Here is a 17026-nt window from a genome sequence, read left to right as displayed (position 1 = left end):
AGAATATCTTTTGCTGAAACACAATTATTAAGTGTTCTCTCACTGTTCTTATCTCAAGGTTAATAGTGGAGTTTCTTTAGTCCTTTACAATAGAACCTACTTTTTTTTTTTGTTACCAGTAAGAGGATCGCAAGGGGATCGCAACCCTCTGCACGATGTTGTCTGCACCATGCTCAGCCAGTGAGCGCACCAGCCATCCCAATACAGGATCTGAACCCGCAGCCTTGGCGCTCCCAGTGCCGCACTCACCCGAGTGAGCCAGGGGGCCGGCCCTGGAAACTACTTTTAAGGCCTTTCATTTTCTCCATGGCTTTCCTTTGAACTCTTTTCCAAGCTTTTCTCATCCCTATTAAGTACAATGTGAACTAGTCACGACTAGACACTTGACCAGTAATGAATACAATGGTAAAATTAATTTGCTATACCTATATTCTTAACTACTTTGTATCCAAATATTATTGTTATTTTAATGTTTGGGAATTAAAAAGCTGTAAATTAAACAGAATTACAGTCTTTATATTATACTTAAATAAATGTACTACTGCAATTAAACACACTCTTAGAACACAGTAAATCCTCGATAATGATAGATTTTTGTAACAGTCATTTCTACATTTGGCAGTTTTCCTACTTCCAGCATATAGAAATAGAGATGGGAATATTAAAGAACAGCAAACTGCAGTAACATGTAAATATATTCTTCATCTAAAGGTGACTGATAAAAGCTCACAAAAACAGAGATGAAGAAGAAGAGATAAAAAGTGGAAGGGAGTGCATTAAAAATGACAGGACTGAAATAAAGCTTGAATAACTCTCACAGCTTCCAAAAAGGAAAATCTGGGCTGCCCAGTTAGCTCCATTGTTTAGAGCAAGGTGTTGATAACACCAAGGTCAGGGGTTTGGATCCCCTTATTGGCCAACCACACACAAAAAAGAAAGAATGAAAGAAAAGAAAAGAAAAAAGGGAGGAAAAATCTAAGTTTAACCAGTCTTTAATTATCCTTACCTCTGATATTAAGACTGCATGAATGGCTTCAGTTTCCGTTCTCATAAAAAAAGGTAATTCTGTGAAAAAAGAAATAGCATGTACTGAATATCTGATCAACACATGAAGCATAAACAAGCATTTTAAGGAAAATATATTTCACTGGGTTTAAACAGAATAGTAGGCAGATATGAGAGCAAATTCAGACGTATACCACTTGATTTTCATCACAACTTTCCATTGCCATTAATGTTGTTCATTATCATACAAGTCATTATTTTGCCTCTGTCCTATACCTTAGGATGTCTACCTTTACTCCCTTGAAGTGCTCATTAAGTTTTGAAAACTGACACTCTTTCTCTGTTGACTTACCCTGTAATTTTAGATGATACTTATTCAACTGGGAGTTAAGGCCTTATTTCTAACTTCTGATTCTAATATCAAATAATTAATGACCTGTAAACAAAAAATGAAAATACACTAAAAGAACACTTATTTAAAGCAACATAGATATAACTTATTAAAAATAATAATGAGCTCGGTCTGGTTTTATACATTTGCATTTAAAAGTAGAGTCAGAGCCCAGTAGTGCCAAAATAGCACCATTGATGCTGTCAGAAAATTATTATCCACAGAGTTATTTTTTTCTAGGTATTAGTGTTTTTTCATTACTCACAGCACTCTAATATTATGAAAATAACTTCTCTGAACTATAGTATAAGTCAAAAGAAAATACAAGCAGCATGCAATAAATTATACTGACAAAACACCCTTGTTTTGAAAATCACAGGTAGGGTTGCTTCTCTGGTTGTTTACACATTTTGTTTGAAACTCTGGCTGTCTAATTGCTACCCTGAAGAAGACAAAGTATAACCTAATCTGTTTAGAATGGTAATTTTTAAAAGCAGCTGGAACTGTACAATGTGTTATCACAGTAAGTAAAAATATAACTGAATGGAAAAACAGCTATGTCTCACTAACAAATAATACACGCAAGACAGAAAGGGCAAGTGTTACCAAATGTTTTAATTATCGGTTATTTCTATTGTTACAAAAATAGAAGAAAACAAAAAAGTGATGACTTATCACATACAATTCTTATAACTGTGACAAAATGAAGATGGTCAAAATTCAGATCCGCCCCCAAAACGAGGGCAGAATAAGTGGTGGGTGTGAATGAACCAAAGAAAACTAAAGTCTACTCCACCTGGGAGCAGTTTGACTCTGAGACCTCCAGAGTAGTCCAAAGGACAAGAACCAGACTCCTCCTGCAGACCCCCGTGGTCATTCATCACAGAAAATCAACCGGGAAGAGTCTAAAGGAGGAGTGTTAATGAAAAGGGACGGGGTGGGACTCGTCTGCGACCTGTCCCCATCTGCTGACGGATGTTCCCAGGGTCCCAGGAAAGCCCTCCCTCCCCTGACTCCAGCTCTTACCGTCCACTTCCTCCGTGGCCTCCCTCAGCATGTTCTTTGTCAGATTTGAAATCTGGCCAGTGACGGAAGCCAGGCCACCCCACACTCGACCCAGAGACTGGCCCAAGCCGGCGCCGAGGCCCCCAAGCCAGGACGACATCGCTGCGGGTTTAGAGAACGACCCTGTCAGCTCCGAAGAAAGCGTCCAGCGCCGTCGGACAACCCCGCCAAATGTCCTGGAACGTAGGTCTTCACGGGACTAGTCCCCATCCAAACGCTCCGAATTCCACGACAGAACACAGGGTTCCCTGGCAACGCTGGCTTCCCTGGCAACGCCGGCTTCGCGGGGGGGGGGGGGGGCTGCCGGGGGGGGGGGCTCCCCCCAAGGGCCGGGTTCTGCCTGGAAACACTGAGGCCTGGCCGGGAACTCAGTTCACTGTGTGGTCTAACTGCGCCTTCTTAAATCTTCTTATACTGAGTTTGCTTAGGATTTTTACATGGGATTCCTTTTTCGTTTTATTACAGATTTCCTACTCTAAGGGATCTGATACTTCAGAGTTATTGTATTCCTTAGTGGACTCATACTTTCTATCATTTTGTTTGTTTGTTTGTTTTGGTATTTGTAGTATTTCTATGTTGTTCTCTGGTCATCTTGCTTCTTCTACTGCTTTATTACTCTCCTTCCCTGGACTTTACATGTGACCCTCGTAGGGTCACTGCCGTTGAGTTCTTGGCAGTCCACCTGCACAGCACTAGTGGATGCTGTGGCTGTTGCTGTAATAGTAGACTTCCCTTGTGATGGCAGTGGTTGTGGGCATGACTTTTGTGGGCTGCCTAAGTGGCAGCAGTGGCTCCAGTGGTGGCAGGCTGCTCACATGATGGTGGTGCCTGCATTGTAGTATTGGTGCTAGCGACTGTAGAATTGGTGGTTGCGGCAGTTGCCCAATTGGCTGTGGTATCCACAGCAGTGGCCTGAGCAGCTATAGTGTCTGCAGTGCAGTGGGGTTACCTGTTGGTGGCTCTAAGGGCATCCTTCATAGATGTGGTATCTGTGTAGTAGACAATGGCTCTGGTGACTGTGGCAGTGGTGGCAGAGTGCCACTTTATAATCTTCTTCTGTGGGAGGAAGGCTTCATGGGCACCTCTACTCTGCCATCTTCCTGAAAGTCTCTCTCAACCTGGTTTTCTTTTTTGTTTGTTTCTTTGTTTGTTTGTTTTTGTGTGTGTGTGACCGGTAGGGGGATCGCAATCCTTGGCTTGCTGTCCTCCGGCCATCACCCGTCACTATATAGGATCTGAACCCCCGACCTCAGTGCTCCCAGCGCCGCTGCTCTCCCAGCGCCGCACTCTCTCGACCGAGCCACGGCTGGCCCTCAAGCTGGTTTTCTAGAGGAAGTCACATGTGTTTAAAAACTGAGCATGGGGCCGACCCGTGGCTCCCTCGGGAGAGTGCAGTGCTGGGAGCGCAGTGGCGCTCCTGCCGCAGGTTCAGATCCTACATAGGGATGGCCACTGCGCTGAGTGCAGTGCAGATGACACCAAGCCAAGTGTTGCGATCCCCTTACCGGTCATGAAAAAGAAGAAAAAAAAGAAAAAAAAAGCCTGAGCACTCAGGCCAGCCCCGTGGCTCATTCGGGAGAGTGCAGCACTGGTAACGCCGAGGCCGGGGTTCAGTGAGCTGAGCGCAGTGAGGACCATACCGTGGTGAAGGTTGCGATCCCCTTACCGGTCAGAAAAAAACAGAAACTGAGCACTCTGGCCAGCCCTGTGGCTCATTAGGGAGAGTGTGGCGCTAGTAATGCTGAGGACACGGGTTCGAATCCTGTATACGAATGGCCCGTGCGCTCACTGGCTGAGCGCCATGAGGACCATATGGTGCTGAGGTTTGCGCCATGAGGACCATACCCTGCTGAGGGTTGCGATCCCCTTACCCTTCAGAGGAAAAAAAAAAAAACACTGAGCACTCAAGTAATTCACAATAAGGCTCAGAAAAATTATACAGTAAAAAGATTGCAGGCTATGATCCATAGCAGTGGAGATCCAGAGAAGTCACATACCTCATGCATGACGTGTAGTTTTAGAATCATACTTTTTCTAATTCCTGTCCTGAACACTTTAAATTCTTTCATTGACACGACAACATCTCTTAAAGAGTGAAATTTGTCTGGCCTTTTTGCAGAAGACATGATCCTATATATATAGAAAATCCTAAAGACTCTCTACAAAAAAACACTTAGAGTTGATAAAAGATTTCAGTAAAGTTTCAGGATACAAAATCAACACACAAAACTAGTAGTGTTTTTAAAACTCCAACAATGGACTAGCAGAAAAAGAAATCAAGAAAGCTAGCCCATTTACAATAGTCAGCAAAAAAATAAAATATCTAGGAATCAATTTAACCAAGGAGGTGAAAGATCTCTACAAAGAGAACTAAATCACTGCTGAGAGAAATTAAACAAGACACACAAGAAATGGAAAGATATTACATGCTCCTGGATTGGAAAAATTAACATTGTGACAATGTCCATACTACCCAAAGTGATCTACAGATTCAATGCAATCTCCATCAATATGCCAATGGCTTTATTCATAGAAATAGAAAAAGCAATCCTATCATTTGTATGGAATAACAAAAGACCACAAATAGCCAAAGCAATCCTGAACTGCAACAACAACAACAAAAACCAGAGGTATAACACTACCAGACTTCAAATTATACTATAATGCTATACTAACCAAAACAGCATGGTACTGGCATAAAAACAGACACTCAAACTAAGGGAACAGAATGGAGAACCTAGAAATCCGCCCACATACTTTCAGCCAAGTGATCTCTGACAAAGGAACCAAGAACAGACATTGGAGAAAAGACATTTATCTTCAATAAACGGTGCTGGGAAAACCAGACATTCACATGTAGAAGAATGAAAGTAGATCTGTACCTATTGCCACATACAAAATCAAATCAAAATGTATTAAAGACTTACATATAAGTCCTGAAAGTATAAAACAACTAAAGGAAAACATAGGAAGCACTTCAGGAAGTAGGATTGGGCAAAGTCTTTGTGAATATGACCCCAAAATAACAGGCAACAAAAGAAAAAATAAACAAATGTGATTATATCAAATTTAAAAGCTTCTGCACAGCAAAAGAAAAAAAAAGAGAAAAGTCAGCCTACAGAGAGGGAAAAAATATTTGCCAACTATGCATCTGACAAGGGACTACTATCCAAAATATACAAGGAACTCAAACAACTTAACAGTAAAAAATTAAATAACTTGATTAAAATATGGGCAATGGAGATGAATAGGCATGTCTCAAAGGATGACATACAAAGGGTCATTAGACAATGAACAAAATGCTAAACATCACTCAGCATTCGGAAAATCCAAATCAGGCTTTCCTGAGTTTCAAGATGGCGGCGGCTGCGGCAGCTGGCGCGGAGTAGCTGAGGTGGAAAAGGTGGCCACTGGGCCTCAGGCAGCCGGGAAACTTGTGGACCTTCCTCTGGCCATCTCTTAAGGGAGGACTGCTGCTGCTGGCCGGTCGTGGGGGCTCAACGCCACTTTGCCCCCGGCAGGAGAGGCTGCCTCATTTGCAGGCAACAGCTTTGAAGTGTGGAGCAGGAAAAGAACTGATTCTTAGCTGCAAAAGTGAGTTTTGAAACAGGGAACACGGCGCCAGGGCTGCTGTGGATGCAGCCAGGATCCCGGAGGCTGGGGCCGCACTAAAGGCGGCCAGCTGCCCTATCCAGGATTCGAGGTTTCAGGCCGGCATTAAAGAAGACTCCTGGGAGCGCCCGAGCGGCGCCGCGACTGAACAGCCCGAGGCGGCAGCGCCGAGAACACGGAAGGCAACAAACCAGAGACAGAGCGAGCGCCCGACCTGGCACAGCACTGTGAGTGATCCCTGGCACAGCTCTGTTCGGGGGGTGGATGCACACGCGGCTCCCCGCCTGCACCACCAGGCCACTCACTACCCCGGTGCTGCCTCCATTTTCCCAGGTGCGGGCAGCTTCGCCCTGCTCGGCCATCACTGAGCCCATTTGCTTGGCCTGGCGCGGGGCTTTCCGGACCCTGCGGGCCGGCTTCCTCTCCCACTCCCTCCACGGTTCTCTGGCAGGGCTGGGGGTGTGGGGCGTCCCGACCAGTTTTGGGAGGGCTAGGAAGTACGGGCGGGCCGACTGTCACTCCACCACACCCTGGACTCCGGCCCCGGTAAACTTCCTGTTACTGGGAGGCAGATACCATCTCTGCAACCACCAGTTTGGAAAAAAGCCTAACGAATTTCTGGTTGGGAATAGTGTGGTAGGAGAGTTCCCAGGTCCGCTTGAACCTGCCGGAGAGCAGGCTGCAGGCGGGCACTAGACTCGGTTTATACCGGGGGGATACAAAGGTGAACAAGACCCGAGAAAGATCTTCACAGTGCTACAAAGGCACCCAGAGAGACCGGTCGTCTGTGCCTAGCAGAAACCTGGTAGACTTCCTGGGCGAGGCGGTGCTGAGCAGGGTCTTGAAGGCCCAGCTGATAGGCGAGGGGTGCAGAAGACACGCCCCAACCCAGCACAGTGTGCACAGAGGGGGGAGACGTGCGGCCAGGGAGGCGGAGACTCGACAGAAACCACACACCCGGTGGGGTCGCCACTGCACGATCTAACAGCCTGGGCCAGAGCACACGGAACGGGGAGAAGTCCTGTACAGAAAGTGAAAGCTCAACAGAGATCACACACCCTGTGGTACGTGATCCACCAGCCCAGCAAAGTACAAGCTGACCAGAAAGGTGGATCCCCGGAGAAGCCCAAGACCCGAGGCAACCACACACACAAGACACTAGAGGCCAACTGAGCAGTCACGGCGGGAGCCATACCAAATTGGCAACCACAGCAACATCCTAGTTAGTCATTAGTCTCAAACCGGTGGACTGTGAAACCCCCTGCCACAATGAATAAACACCAAAAAAAAGACACCAGAAATACAAAAAATCAAGAAAGTACACCACCAAAAGTTAATAAATCTCATACTCTAGATCCTATAGAACAAGAAGCCCTTGAAATAACTGACAAGGAATTTCGAGTGATAATTCTAAGGAAACTGAATGAGATACAAGAAAACTCAGCTAGACATCATGATGAAATGAGGAAAAGTATACAGGATCTGAAAGAGGAAATATACAAGGAAATCAATGTCCTGAAAAAAAATGTAGCAGAACTTGCTGAACTGAAGAAGTTATTCAGCGAAATAAAAAACACAACGGAGAGTTTAACCAGCAGGCTTGTCGAAGTTGAAGAGAGAACCTCTGAACTTGAAGATGGGCTGTTTGAAATAACACAAGCAGACAAAAAGAAAGAAAAAAGAATCAAGGACATGGAAGAAAATCTGAGAGAGATATCAGACAACCTCAAGCGCTCAAATATCCGAGTCATGGGTATTCCAGAAGGGGAGGAAAATGGAGATTCCATTGAAAACATATTCAACAAAATAGTGGCAGAAAACTTCCCAGGTATAGGAAAAATCACAGATCTTCAGATCCAGGAAGCTCAACGATCTCCAAACGTATTCAACCCAAAAAGGCCTTCTCCAAGACATGTCATAGTCAAATTGGCAAAACTCAGAGACAAAGAGAGAATCTTAAAAGCTGCAAGAGAGAAGCGTCAAATCACCTATAAGGGAGCCCCAATCAGGTTAACATCAGACTTTTCATCACAAACCCTAAAAGCTAGAAAGGAATGGGATGATATTTTCAAAATACTAAAAGACAAAGATTGCCAGCCAAGAATACTCTACCCTGCAAGGCTATCCTTCCGAAATGAGGGGCAAATAGTATATTTCTCAGACAAACAAAAACTGCGGGAGTTCACTACCACAAGACCACCCTTACAAGAAATCCTCAAGGGAGTACTGGGTTTGGTTCCTGAAAAATAACTACCACTGCCATAAAAACCTAAGAAAAATCTAAACCCGCTAGTACAATAAAAATGGCATTCATGAAGAGAAAACAAGCTAACAAAAACACTATCTACAACCTAAGGAACCAACAAACAAAGAAACCAAACAGTAAATCAGAAAGCAAGGAACAAAAGACACCTAAGACAACCAAACAACCAATAAAATGCTAAGAATAAATCAACACCTTTCAATAACAACTCTTAATGTTAAAGGCTTAAATTCCCCAATTAAAAGACACAGACTGGCTGACTGGATCAAAAAGCAGGACCCAACTATATGCTGCCTACAAGAGACCCACCTCACCCATAAAGATTCACACAGACTAAGAGTGAAAGGATGGAAAAAGATTTACCATGCAAACAGAAAAGAAAAACGAGCTGGAGTGGCTATTCTTATATCTGACAAAATAGACTTTAAACTAAAAACCATAAAAAGAGACAATGAGGGACACTACTTAATGATAAAAGGACTGATCCATCAAGAAGACATAACAATCATAAATATGTACGCACCCAATGTTGGAGCAGCCAGATTTATAAAACAAACTCTATTAGACCTAAAGAAGGAAATAGACACTAATACCATAATAGCAGGGGACCTGAACACTCCACTGTCAATATTAGACAGATCATCTAGGCAAAGAATCAGTAGAGAAACACAAGATCTAAACAAGACTCTAGACCAATTGGAATTGGCAGATATCTACAGAACATTCCACCCAACAACCTCAGAATATTCATTCTTCTCATCAGCACATGGATCATTCTCCAAGATAGATCACATATTAGGTCACAAATCAAGTCTCAATAAATTCAAAAAAATTGGAATTATCCCATGTATCTTCTCAGACCACAATGGATTAAAACTAGAAATTAATAACAAACAAAACTCTGGAAACTATACAAACACATGGAAATTAAACAGCATTCTACTTAATGACATATGGGTCCAAGAAGAAATCAAGCAGGAAATCAAAAAGTTTATTGAAACTAATGAAAACAATGATACATCATACCAAAACCTGTGGGATACTGCAAAAGCAGTATTGAGGGGAAAATTTATTGCATTAAATGCTCACTTCAGAAGAATGGAAAGATGGCAAGTGAACAACCTAACACTTCACCTTAAAGAACTAGAAAAACAAGAACAATCCAATCCTAAAGTTAGCAGACGGAAAGAAATCATTAAGATCAGAGCAGAACTGAATGAAATTGAAAACCAAAAAACAATTCAAAAGATCAACGAATCAAAAAGTTGGTTTTTTGAAAAGATAAATAAAATTGACAAACCATTAGCATGGCTAACAAAAAAAAGAAGAGAGAAGACTCAAATAACAAAAATTAGAAATGAAAAAGGCGATATTACAACTGATTCATCTGAAATACAAGGAATCATTCGAGACTACTATAAACAACTATACGCCAACAAATTTGAAAATCTGGAGGAAATGGATAAATTTCTGGACACACACAAGTTCCCAAAACTGAACCGTGAAGACGTAGAAAATTTGAACAGACCAATAACAATAAAGGAGATTGAAGCTGTTATCAGAAGGCTCCCAACAAAGAAAAGCCCAGGACCAGATGGATTCACAGCAGAATTTTACCAAACATTCAAAGAGGAATTGACACCGATTCTTTACAAACTATTCCAAAAGATTGAAACGGACGCAAATCTCCCAAACTCATTCTATGAAGCAAACATCATCCTGATACCAAAACCAGGTAAAGATATAACCAAAAAAGAAAACTACAGGCCGATATCCTTGATGAATATAGATGCAAAAATCCTCACTAAAATACTAGCAAACAGAATACAGCAACACATACGAAAAATTATTCATCACGATCAAGTGGGATTCATCCCAGGGATGCAAGGTTGGTTCAACATACGCAAATCAATAAATGTGATACACCATATTAATAAACTCAAACACAAGGACCATATGATCATCTCTATAGATGCTGAAAAAGCATTTGATAAAGTTCAGCACTCATTCATGACAAAGACCCTCTATAAGTTAGGTATAGAGGGAAAGTATCTCAACATAATTAAAGCCATATATGCCAAACCCACTGCCAATATCATCCTGAATGGAGAAAAGCTGAAAGCTTTTCCTTTAAGAACAGGCACTAGACAAGGATGCCCACTCTCACCACTCCTATTCAACATAGTGTTGGAAGTACTAGCCAGAGCAATCAGAGAAGAGAAGGAAATAAAGGGCATCCAGATTGGAAAAGATGAAGTCAAACTGTCCCTGTTTGCAGATGACATGATCCTATATATCGAACAGCCTAAAACCTCTACAAAAAAACTGTTGGAATTGATAAATGATTTCAGCACAGTAGCAGGATACAAAATCAACACACAAAAATCAGTAGCATTTCTTTTCTCCAATAGTGAACATGCAGAAGGAGAAATCAAGAAAGCCTGCCCATTTACAATAGCCACCAAAAAAATAAAATACTTAGGAATTGAGTTAACCAAGGAGGTGAAAAATCTCTATAATGAGAACTACAAACCACTGCTGAGAGAAATTAGAGAGGATACAAGAAGATGGAAAGATATTCCATGCTCTTGGATTGGAAGAATCAACATAGTGAAAATGTCCATACTACCCAAAGTGATATACAAATTCAATGCAATCCCCATCAAAATTCCAAAGACATTTTTCTCAGAAATGGAAAAAACTATTCAGACATTTATATGGAACAATAAAAGACCACGAATAGCCAAAGCAATGCTCAGCAAAAAAAATAAAGCTGGAGGCATAACACTACCTGACTTTAAGCTATACTACAAAGCTATAATAACCAAAACAGTATGGTACTGGCATAAAAACAGACACACTGACCAATGGAATAGAATAGAGAATCCAGAAATCAACCCACACACTTACTGCCATCTGATCTTTGACAAAGGCACCAAGCCTATTCACTGGGGAAGGGACTGCCTCTTCAGCAAGTGGTGCTGGGATAACTGGATATCGATATGCAGGAGAATGAAACTAGATCCATACCTCTCACCGTATACTAAAATCAACTCAAAATGGATTAAGGATTTAAATATACACCCTGAGACAATAAAACTTCTTAAAGAAAACATAGGGGAAACACTTCAGGAAATAGGACTGGGCACAGAGTTCATGAATACGACCCCAAAAGCACGGGCAACCAAAGGAAAAATAAACAAATGGGATTATATCAAACTAAAAAGCTTCTGCACAGCAAAAGAAACAATTAAAAGAGTTAAAAGACAACCAACAGAGTGGGAGAAAATATTTGCAAAATATACATCTGACAAAGGATTAATATCCAGAATATATAAGGAACTCAAACAACTTTACAAGAAGAAAACAAGCAACCCAATTAAAAAATGGGCAAAAGAGCTAAGTAGGCATTTCTCTAAGGAAGATATCCAAATGGCCAACAGACATATGAAAAAATGCTCAACATCACTCAGCATCCGGGAAATGCAAATCAAAACCACATTGAGATACCATCTAACCCCAGTTAGGATGGCTAAAATCCAAAAGACTATGAACGATAAATGCTGGCGAGGCTGCGGAGAAAAAGGAACTCTCATACATTGTTGGTGGGACTGCAAAATGGTGCAGCCTCTATGGAAAATGGTATGGAGGTTCCTTAAACAATTGCAAATAGATCTACCATACGACCCAGCCATCCCACTGTTGGGAATATACCCAGAGGAATGGAAATCATCAAGTCGAAGGTATACCTGTTCCCCAATGTTCATCGCAGCACTCTTTACAATAGCCAAGAGTTGGAACCAGCCCAAATGCACATCATCAGATGAGTGGATACGGAAAATGTGGTACATCTACACAATGGAATACTACTCAGCTATAAAAACGAATGAAATACTGCCATTTGCAACAACATGGATGGACCTTGAGAGAATTATATTAAGTGAAACAAGTCAGGCACAGAAAGAGAAATACCACATGTTCTCACTTATTGGTGGGAGCTAAAAATTAATGTATAAATTCACACACACACATACACACATACACACACAAACCGGGGGGGGGGGGAAGAAGATATAACAACCACAATTATTTGAAGTTGATACAACAAACAAACAGAGAGGACATGGTTGGGGGGGATGGGGGGAGGGAGAGGGGAGGGAGGTTTTGGTGATGGGGAGCATTAATCAGCTACAATGTATATCGACAAAATAAAATTTAAAAAAAAAAAATAAAATAAAATAAAAAATAAAAATAAAATAAAAAAAATAAATAAATAAATAAAAAATAAAAAAAAAAAAAAGGAAGTTTCCAGCTGATGTTTGATTACACTCCTGAAGAAAAAAAGATTGTAATAAAAAAAAAAAAAAAAAGAAAAAACAAAAAAAACAAAGTATGTTCTGTACACTGGTGATGGTCTGAAAACTGTTATCAGTCCGTATGTAATAAGCTAAGTGCAGAAACTGAGAGTAAACATTTAGAAAATTGTATAACACTTTGACAAGTAATTTTATGTTGGCTGAACCTAATTTAAAAATTAGGACTTGAAAAAAAAAAAGAAAAAGAAAACAGATGGCTTGAAGGGGTTTCAAAGTCTCTGGGAGGGTGCAGCCTAGTGAACCATACATAGTCTGAACTGCATCTTTGGGAAAACACCAAAAGATAGCTGGATAGCCACGGACCATGAAAGGATGAATTATATTGCATCAGACGCAAGCATATGACAGAAGGTAGTGGTAGGCCAGATTCCACCTTCCTCCTGTGTCACTTAGGTACTATTCTTGGGAAAAAGAAAGAGAAGAAAATATTCCGAAATGGCTAAATTTTAACCTGAAACAACTAAGTTCGCCAATGCTGTCTGCCATTAGGCAGAATTGGGACTCTAAATAGAGGCAAAGTTGTATTTTTTAAGTTACTTTTTTGCACAGCCTAGTTACTTGGCTTTAAAGAAAGTCCTGTCAGCTACATTTACATTGGTGAGTAAAATCCAAACGCCCCAAATTAAAATTGTTTTTATATTTGCCTACAAAATTGCATTGATAATATAAGCAGAGGATAGCAATAGTGTGGTTTTTCTCTCATGTGGGTGTCTCCTCCAGAGCCTGAATTTCTCAAAGAGTGCTTTTCTTATCGTGTAATCACCAGAAACATACACAGTGCCCAAAAGTGGTAGGTGTAGTGGATACTGTTGTGTGCTGCCTACATATGTGGTGTGCTGTCCACTGCCTACAGCTTTCAGGACTGAAGGACAAATTCTTCCAGCTGCCAGGAGGGTTGATGGCTGGAAACTCTCAGCTGAGTCTCTCTCTGGGAGGGTCACCTCCTCTTCCTTGGCAGCCTGCATCCACAGACTAATAAATGAAGGGGTGTGAAAGATTGGCCCTCTCACTTCAATTCAGGACAACTCTGCAAGGCCATCTCAGCTCCAGAGTTCCCCACAGTTTGGCTAAAACCTTTTCTGTGACTGCATCACAGTTCAACTTCTCCCTCTGCCTAATCCTGCTTCCTTCACTTCCCCCAGTAAACTTTATGCACACAAACCTCAGCCTCAGAGTCTGTTGCACAGGGAGCCTGACCTGCAACCATAGATCCTCTGTAATGCTGGACTGAACTGAAACCACAAAAACTGTAAACCACAAAATGAATATTTCCTATGAAATAACCTAAGGGCAAAAAAATCTGTTAACAAGCGTTACCCATGTGTCTCACTACCTATGAAGCTTCTCCAAGGAATCCCAGCCACGAGTCTAGCCAGAAGGATCAGCTATTTTGCATCAGAGAAAAGTCTAGGTCCCACTGAAGGAAAAAGAGCAAAGTGTAAAATCGTGAGGTGTAGTGTAATCATGTGCTGTTTCCATCTACCTGACTCTTTCACTTCTTTCTCCACGATAATCACATGAGTCCAGAGAACCAACCCATCATGTTATTGTGAAGCTGATGTCATGAAGCCCTCTTCATGGTGTACTGTTTTCTACTACAGGATTTGATAGTCACTTAAATCTGTAAATTCCTCATTTTGCACAAGCTATTTTGTTGAGTTTTCTCTCCTTTGCAACTAAGGGAATTCTAGACAGGTCTACTTGTGGCTCTTGGAATGCCTAAAGAGATGAGACTAGTGAAGTCTCTAACAGGTTTTTCTCCCATTTTCAGAGACTGACAGATCAATAGTGCCATATATGCCTTTTTTTCCCCACACTTGTCTTATTACCATATATCTGCCAGGCTTCTCATGTTTGGAGTCTGGGTGTATATTCTTGATGAACAAACCTTGACGAGCTTCTCCCACCCCACCCTGAGCTCAGCCTTGCAGCGTAATAGTCTTGAGTGTGAAGCCCCAAAATGTTGTTTTATCAGTGACCTATAGACAGTTATTGGAACACTGATTTCCTATTGCCCTCTGAAGCCCTAGGACTTTGGAGGAGGTGCTGCAGGGCTGCCCTGGACACCCACCCACAGAACATAGCAGGATGGAAGAACAGAACCCTCAGCATCCGCATTTGAGCGAGACTTACAGAAACTTGCTATATGCCCCGTGACGTGGTGGCAAAGCCTACTCCTGTTATGGTTGTGTCAGACTGGTCTCCCTGAGACACCAAAGCTGCCCTCTTGATGGGTTTCACCATCCAGGCAAGCTCTGCTATAACCACAAGGTTGGTGGTCTCTGTGCTGCATTAATCCCAAAAAGCTGATCAGTATTGAAGAGGTTTGATGCTCCATAGATCCCTAGTCCCTCCCTGGACTGAGTTCACACCCCACCCCCCATAAAGAGGGCACACCTTGTTGCTTCGGCTCTTGTGAGCAGATACTGCATGTGGGTAATCACAGCTCATTGTCTATACTCTGCAGAGACCTTCCATCCCAGAGGTGCCATAGATGGGTTTAAAAAGTTTATCCTACTCATTAATAATATATTACTACTCGCCTATTAGCAAAGGCCTTATATTAAGATTACATACAATTGGTTCTCCCCTGCTAGTGAACCCCATGCATGGCACAGCCCTTTGCCCCTGCCCAAATTGTCCCTATAGTGGGACATCTTTGGGCTTTAGCTACCCTCTTCGCCTATTCATCTCTGAGTTCATTATAAATAAGCTCTTTATTTCAATTTCCCTATTCCACCAAGTGGAGACATTACTGCTATAAACATGTACCCAGTTGAAGCACTGGACAGAGCTGGGTGAGTGGGGAAGTCTGTTTAGAGAGCCACGAAGCCTGGAGTAGAAACCATGGAGATGAACTCATAGCCATAGGGTGACAGAAGGTCCTCACAGAGATGTTTCTGAAGCATGTAAAATGGCACCTGGAACAGCACAAACACTCGACAAATGCAACTATTGTCATTATTTTTTCCCAACAACTGCCAGCAGAGCATATCTGCAAGGGCATCCAGTCGAGCAGATGCCCCTCTGGCTGCCTGCGGGAAGCTTTGGGCCCCATTTCACCCAGAGCTGCTCCATTTTTCCCTCTTTTACACTGGGCAGCTCAATGGTATTATGCCTGAAGAGAGGGCTCTGTAGCTAACGAAAAGTTTGGAAGCCACTGCTCGGGAAAATTGATGGAGAACACAGGTTCCTTTTATTTCTGCCTTAGAACCCACAGCCAACCCTGACCATTTCTCGTGGGTTCAAGTAAAGGTGGGGGTAGCCACTTTTCATCAAGACAAAAAGACAGGAAACCTGTGGCCTCCACTGTTTTTTTCAAAAGCCCTTCTACCAAAGCAGAACTGGAAGTACCCAAAATTAATCATTTATAACGCATCCCTCATCTTGCTGTAAACTCAGTGATGTTTTAACTCTGAAGTTGAACTTTAAGCAATCTTTTTTAAAACAAATGTAAAAATTCATCTTTTCATATTTCACCTAGAGAAATGAATAATCTGAGTCACAAAAAAAATTTTTTAAACTAAATGAACAACTACTATAGTCAAGCAAGGAAAAAACAAAAACACTTGCTCTGTACCAAGCAGCAGTGTGGGGTTCGTAAACAGTTGGCTTCTCATTAACAATCCTGCCCAGCTGAAAGTTGGCCTCAAAAGCACTGAGAATATAAACTTTGCTCAAACAGCCTTCTTAGAGTTTGTACAACCATTCATTATTCTGCTAAAGTGACAAAAGAAGTTTCAACAGGAACTCTGTGGGGATCAAAATGGTCTATGATCACCAGAAGGCTGTGTCCAACCCTGACTCCCCTTGTGCTGTGCTTGTCTAGGTGTGATATAAACATCAAGTCCTACAGATTTACTCTCCTCTTTAAAATCTTACTTTTTTGGCCAAGCTCCCATGAAGCTTCTTTCATGACTGCAGAAAGTCCAGTTCTCTCTCAACATGTTCCAGAGGACACCAAAGGATGCTTGTGTGTTAAATCAACACGAAACCTCCCAGGTCTGCTTGTTCCCTATGGACACCTCTGGTGGCCCCTGAGCCTCCTTTCTCCACAGCTGCAACCTTCTTGGATAGTACAAACCATGGGCACTGGTTCCTCCCTTTGTTCCCCAAGCAAAGCTAACAACAAACCTCAAAGATTAAAAAAAAATAGGTGATTATAAGACAAAAACTTAAAATTGGTAACTGGAGAGCAGCTTACCTCTTCACCTGGTGTCTCAAAGGGCTCTCCTCTGGCCCGTTCTCCTGCAGCGTCTGGCCTGTTGCCCCAGTGGTGGGGACTCTTCTCCTTTTTTAGGTTGACATCCCTGA

General features: G+C 42.1%; 1 protein-coding gene across 1 annotated transcript in view; it reads right to left on the bottom strand.

Moving 5' to 3' along the window:
* The window catches only part of LOC134376677 (hexokinase-2-like), a 59815-nt gene extending 57254 nt beyond the window's left edge, over nt 1–2561 (bottom strand). Inside the window, 2 exon segments of the mRNA XM_063095158.1 lie at nt 1007–1065; nt 2423–2561. Of these exon segments, the coding sequence (XP_062951228.1) occupies nt 1007–1065; nt 2423–2561 (198 nt within the window).
* Nucleotides 2562–17026: the final 14465 nt, after the last annotated feature.

This window comes from Cynocephalus volans, chromosome 4 (assembly GCF_027409185.1).
Source record: "Cynocephalus volans isolate mCynVol1 chromosome 4, mCynVol1.pri, whole genome shotgun sequence".
NCBI lineage: Eukaryota > Metazoa > Chordata > Mammalia > Dermoptera > Cynocephalidae > Cynocephalus > Cynocephalus volans.
Note: the sequence above shows the minus strand (reverse complement) of the source record. Positions and strands in the feature narration are given on the sequence as shown.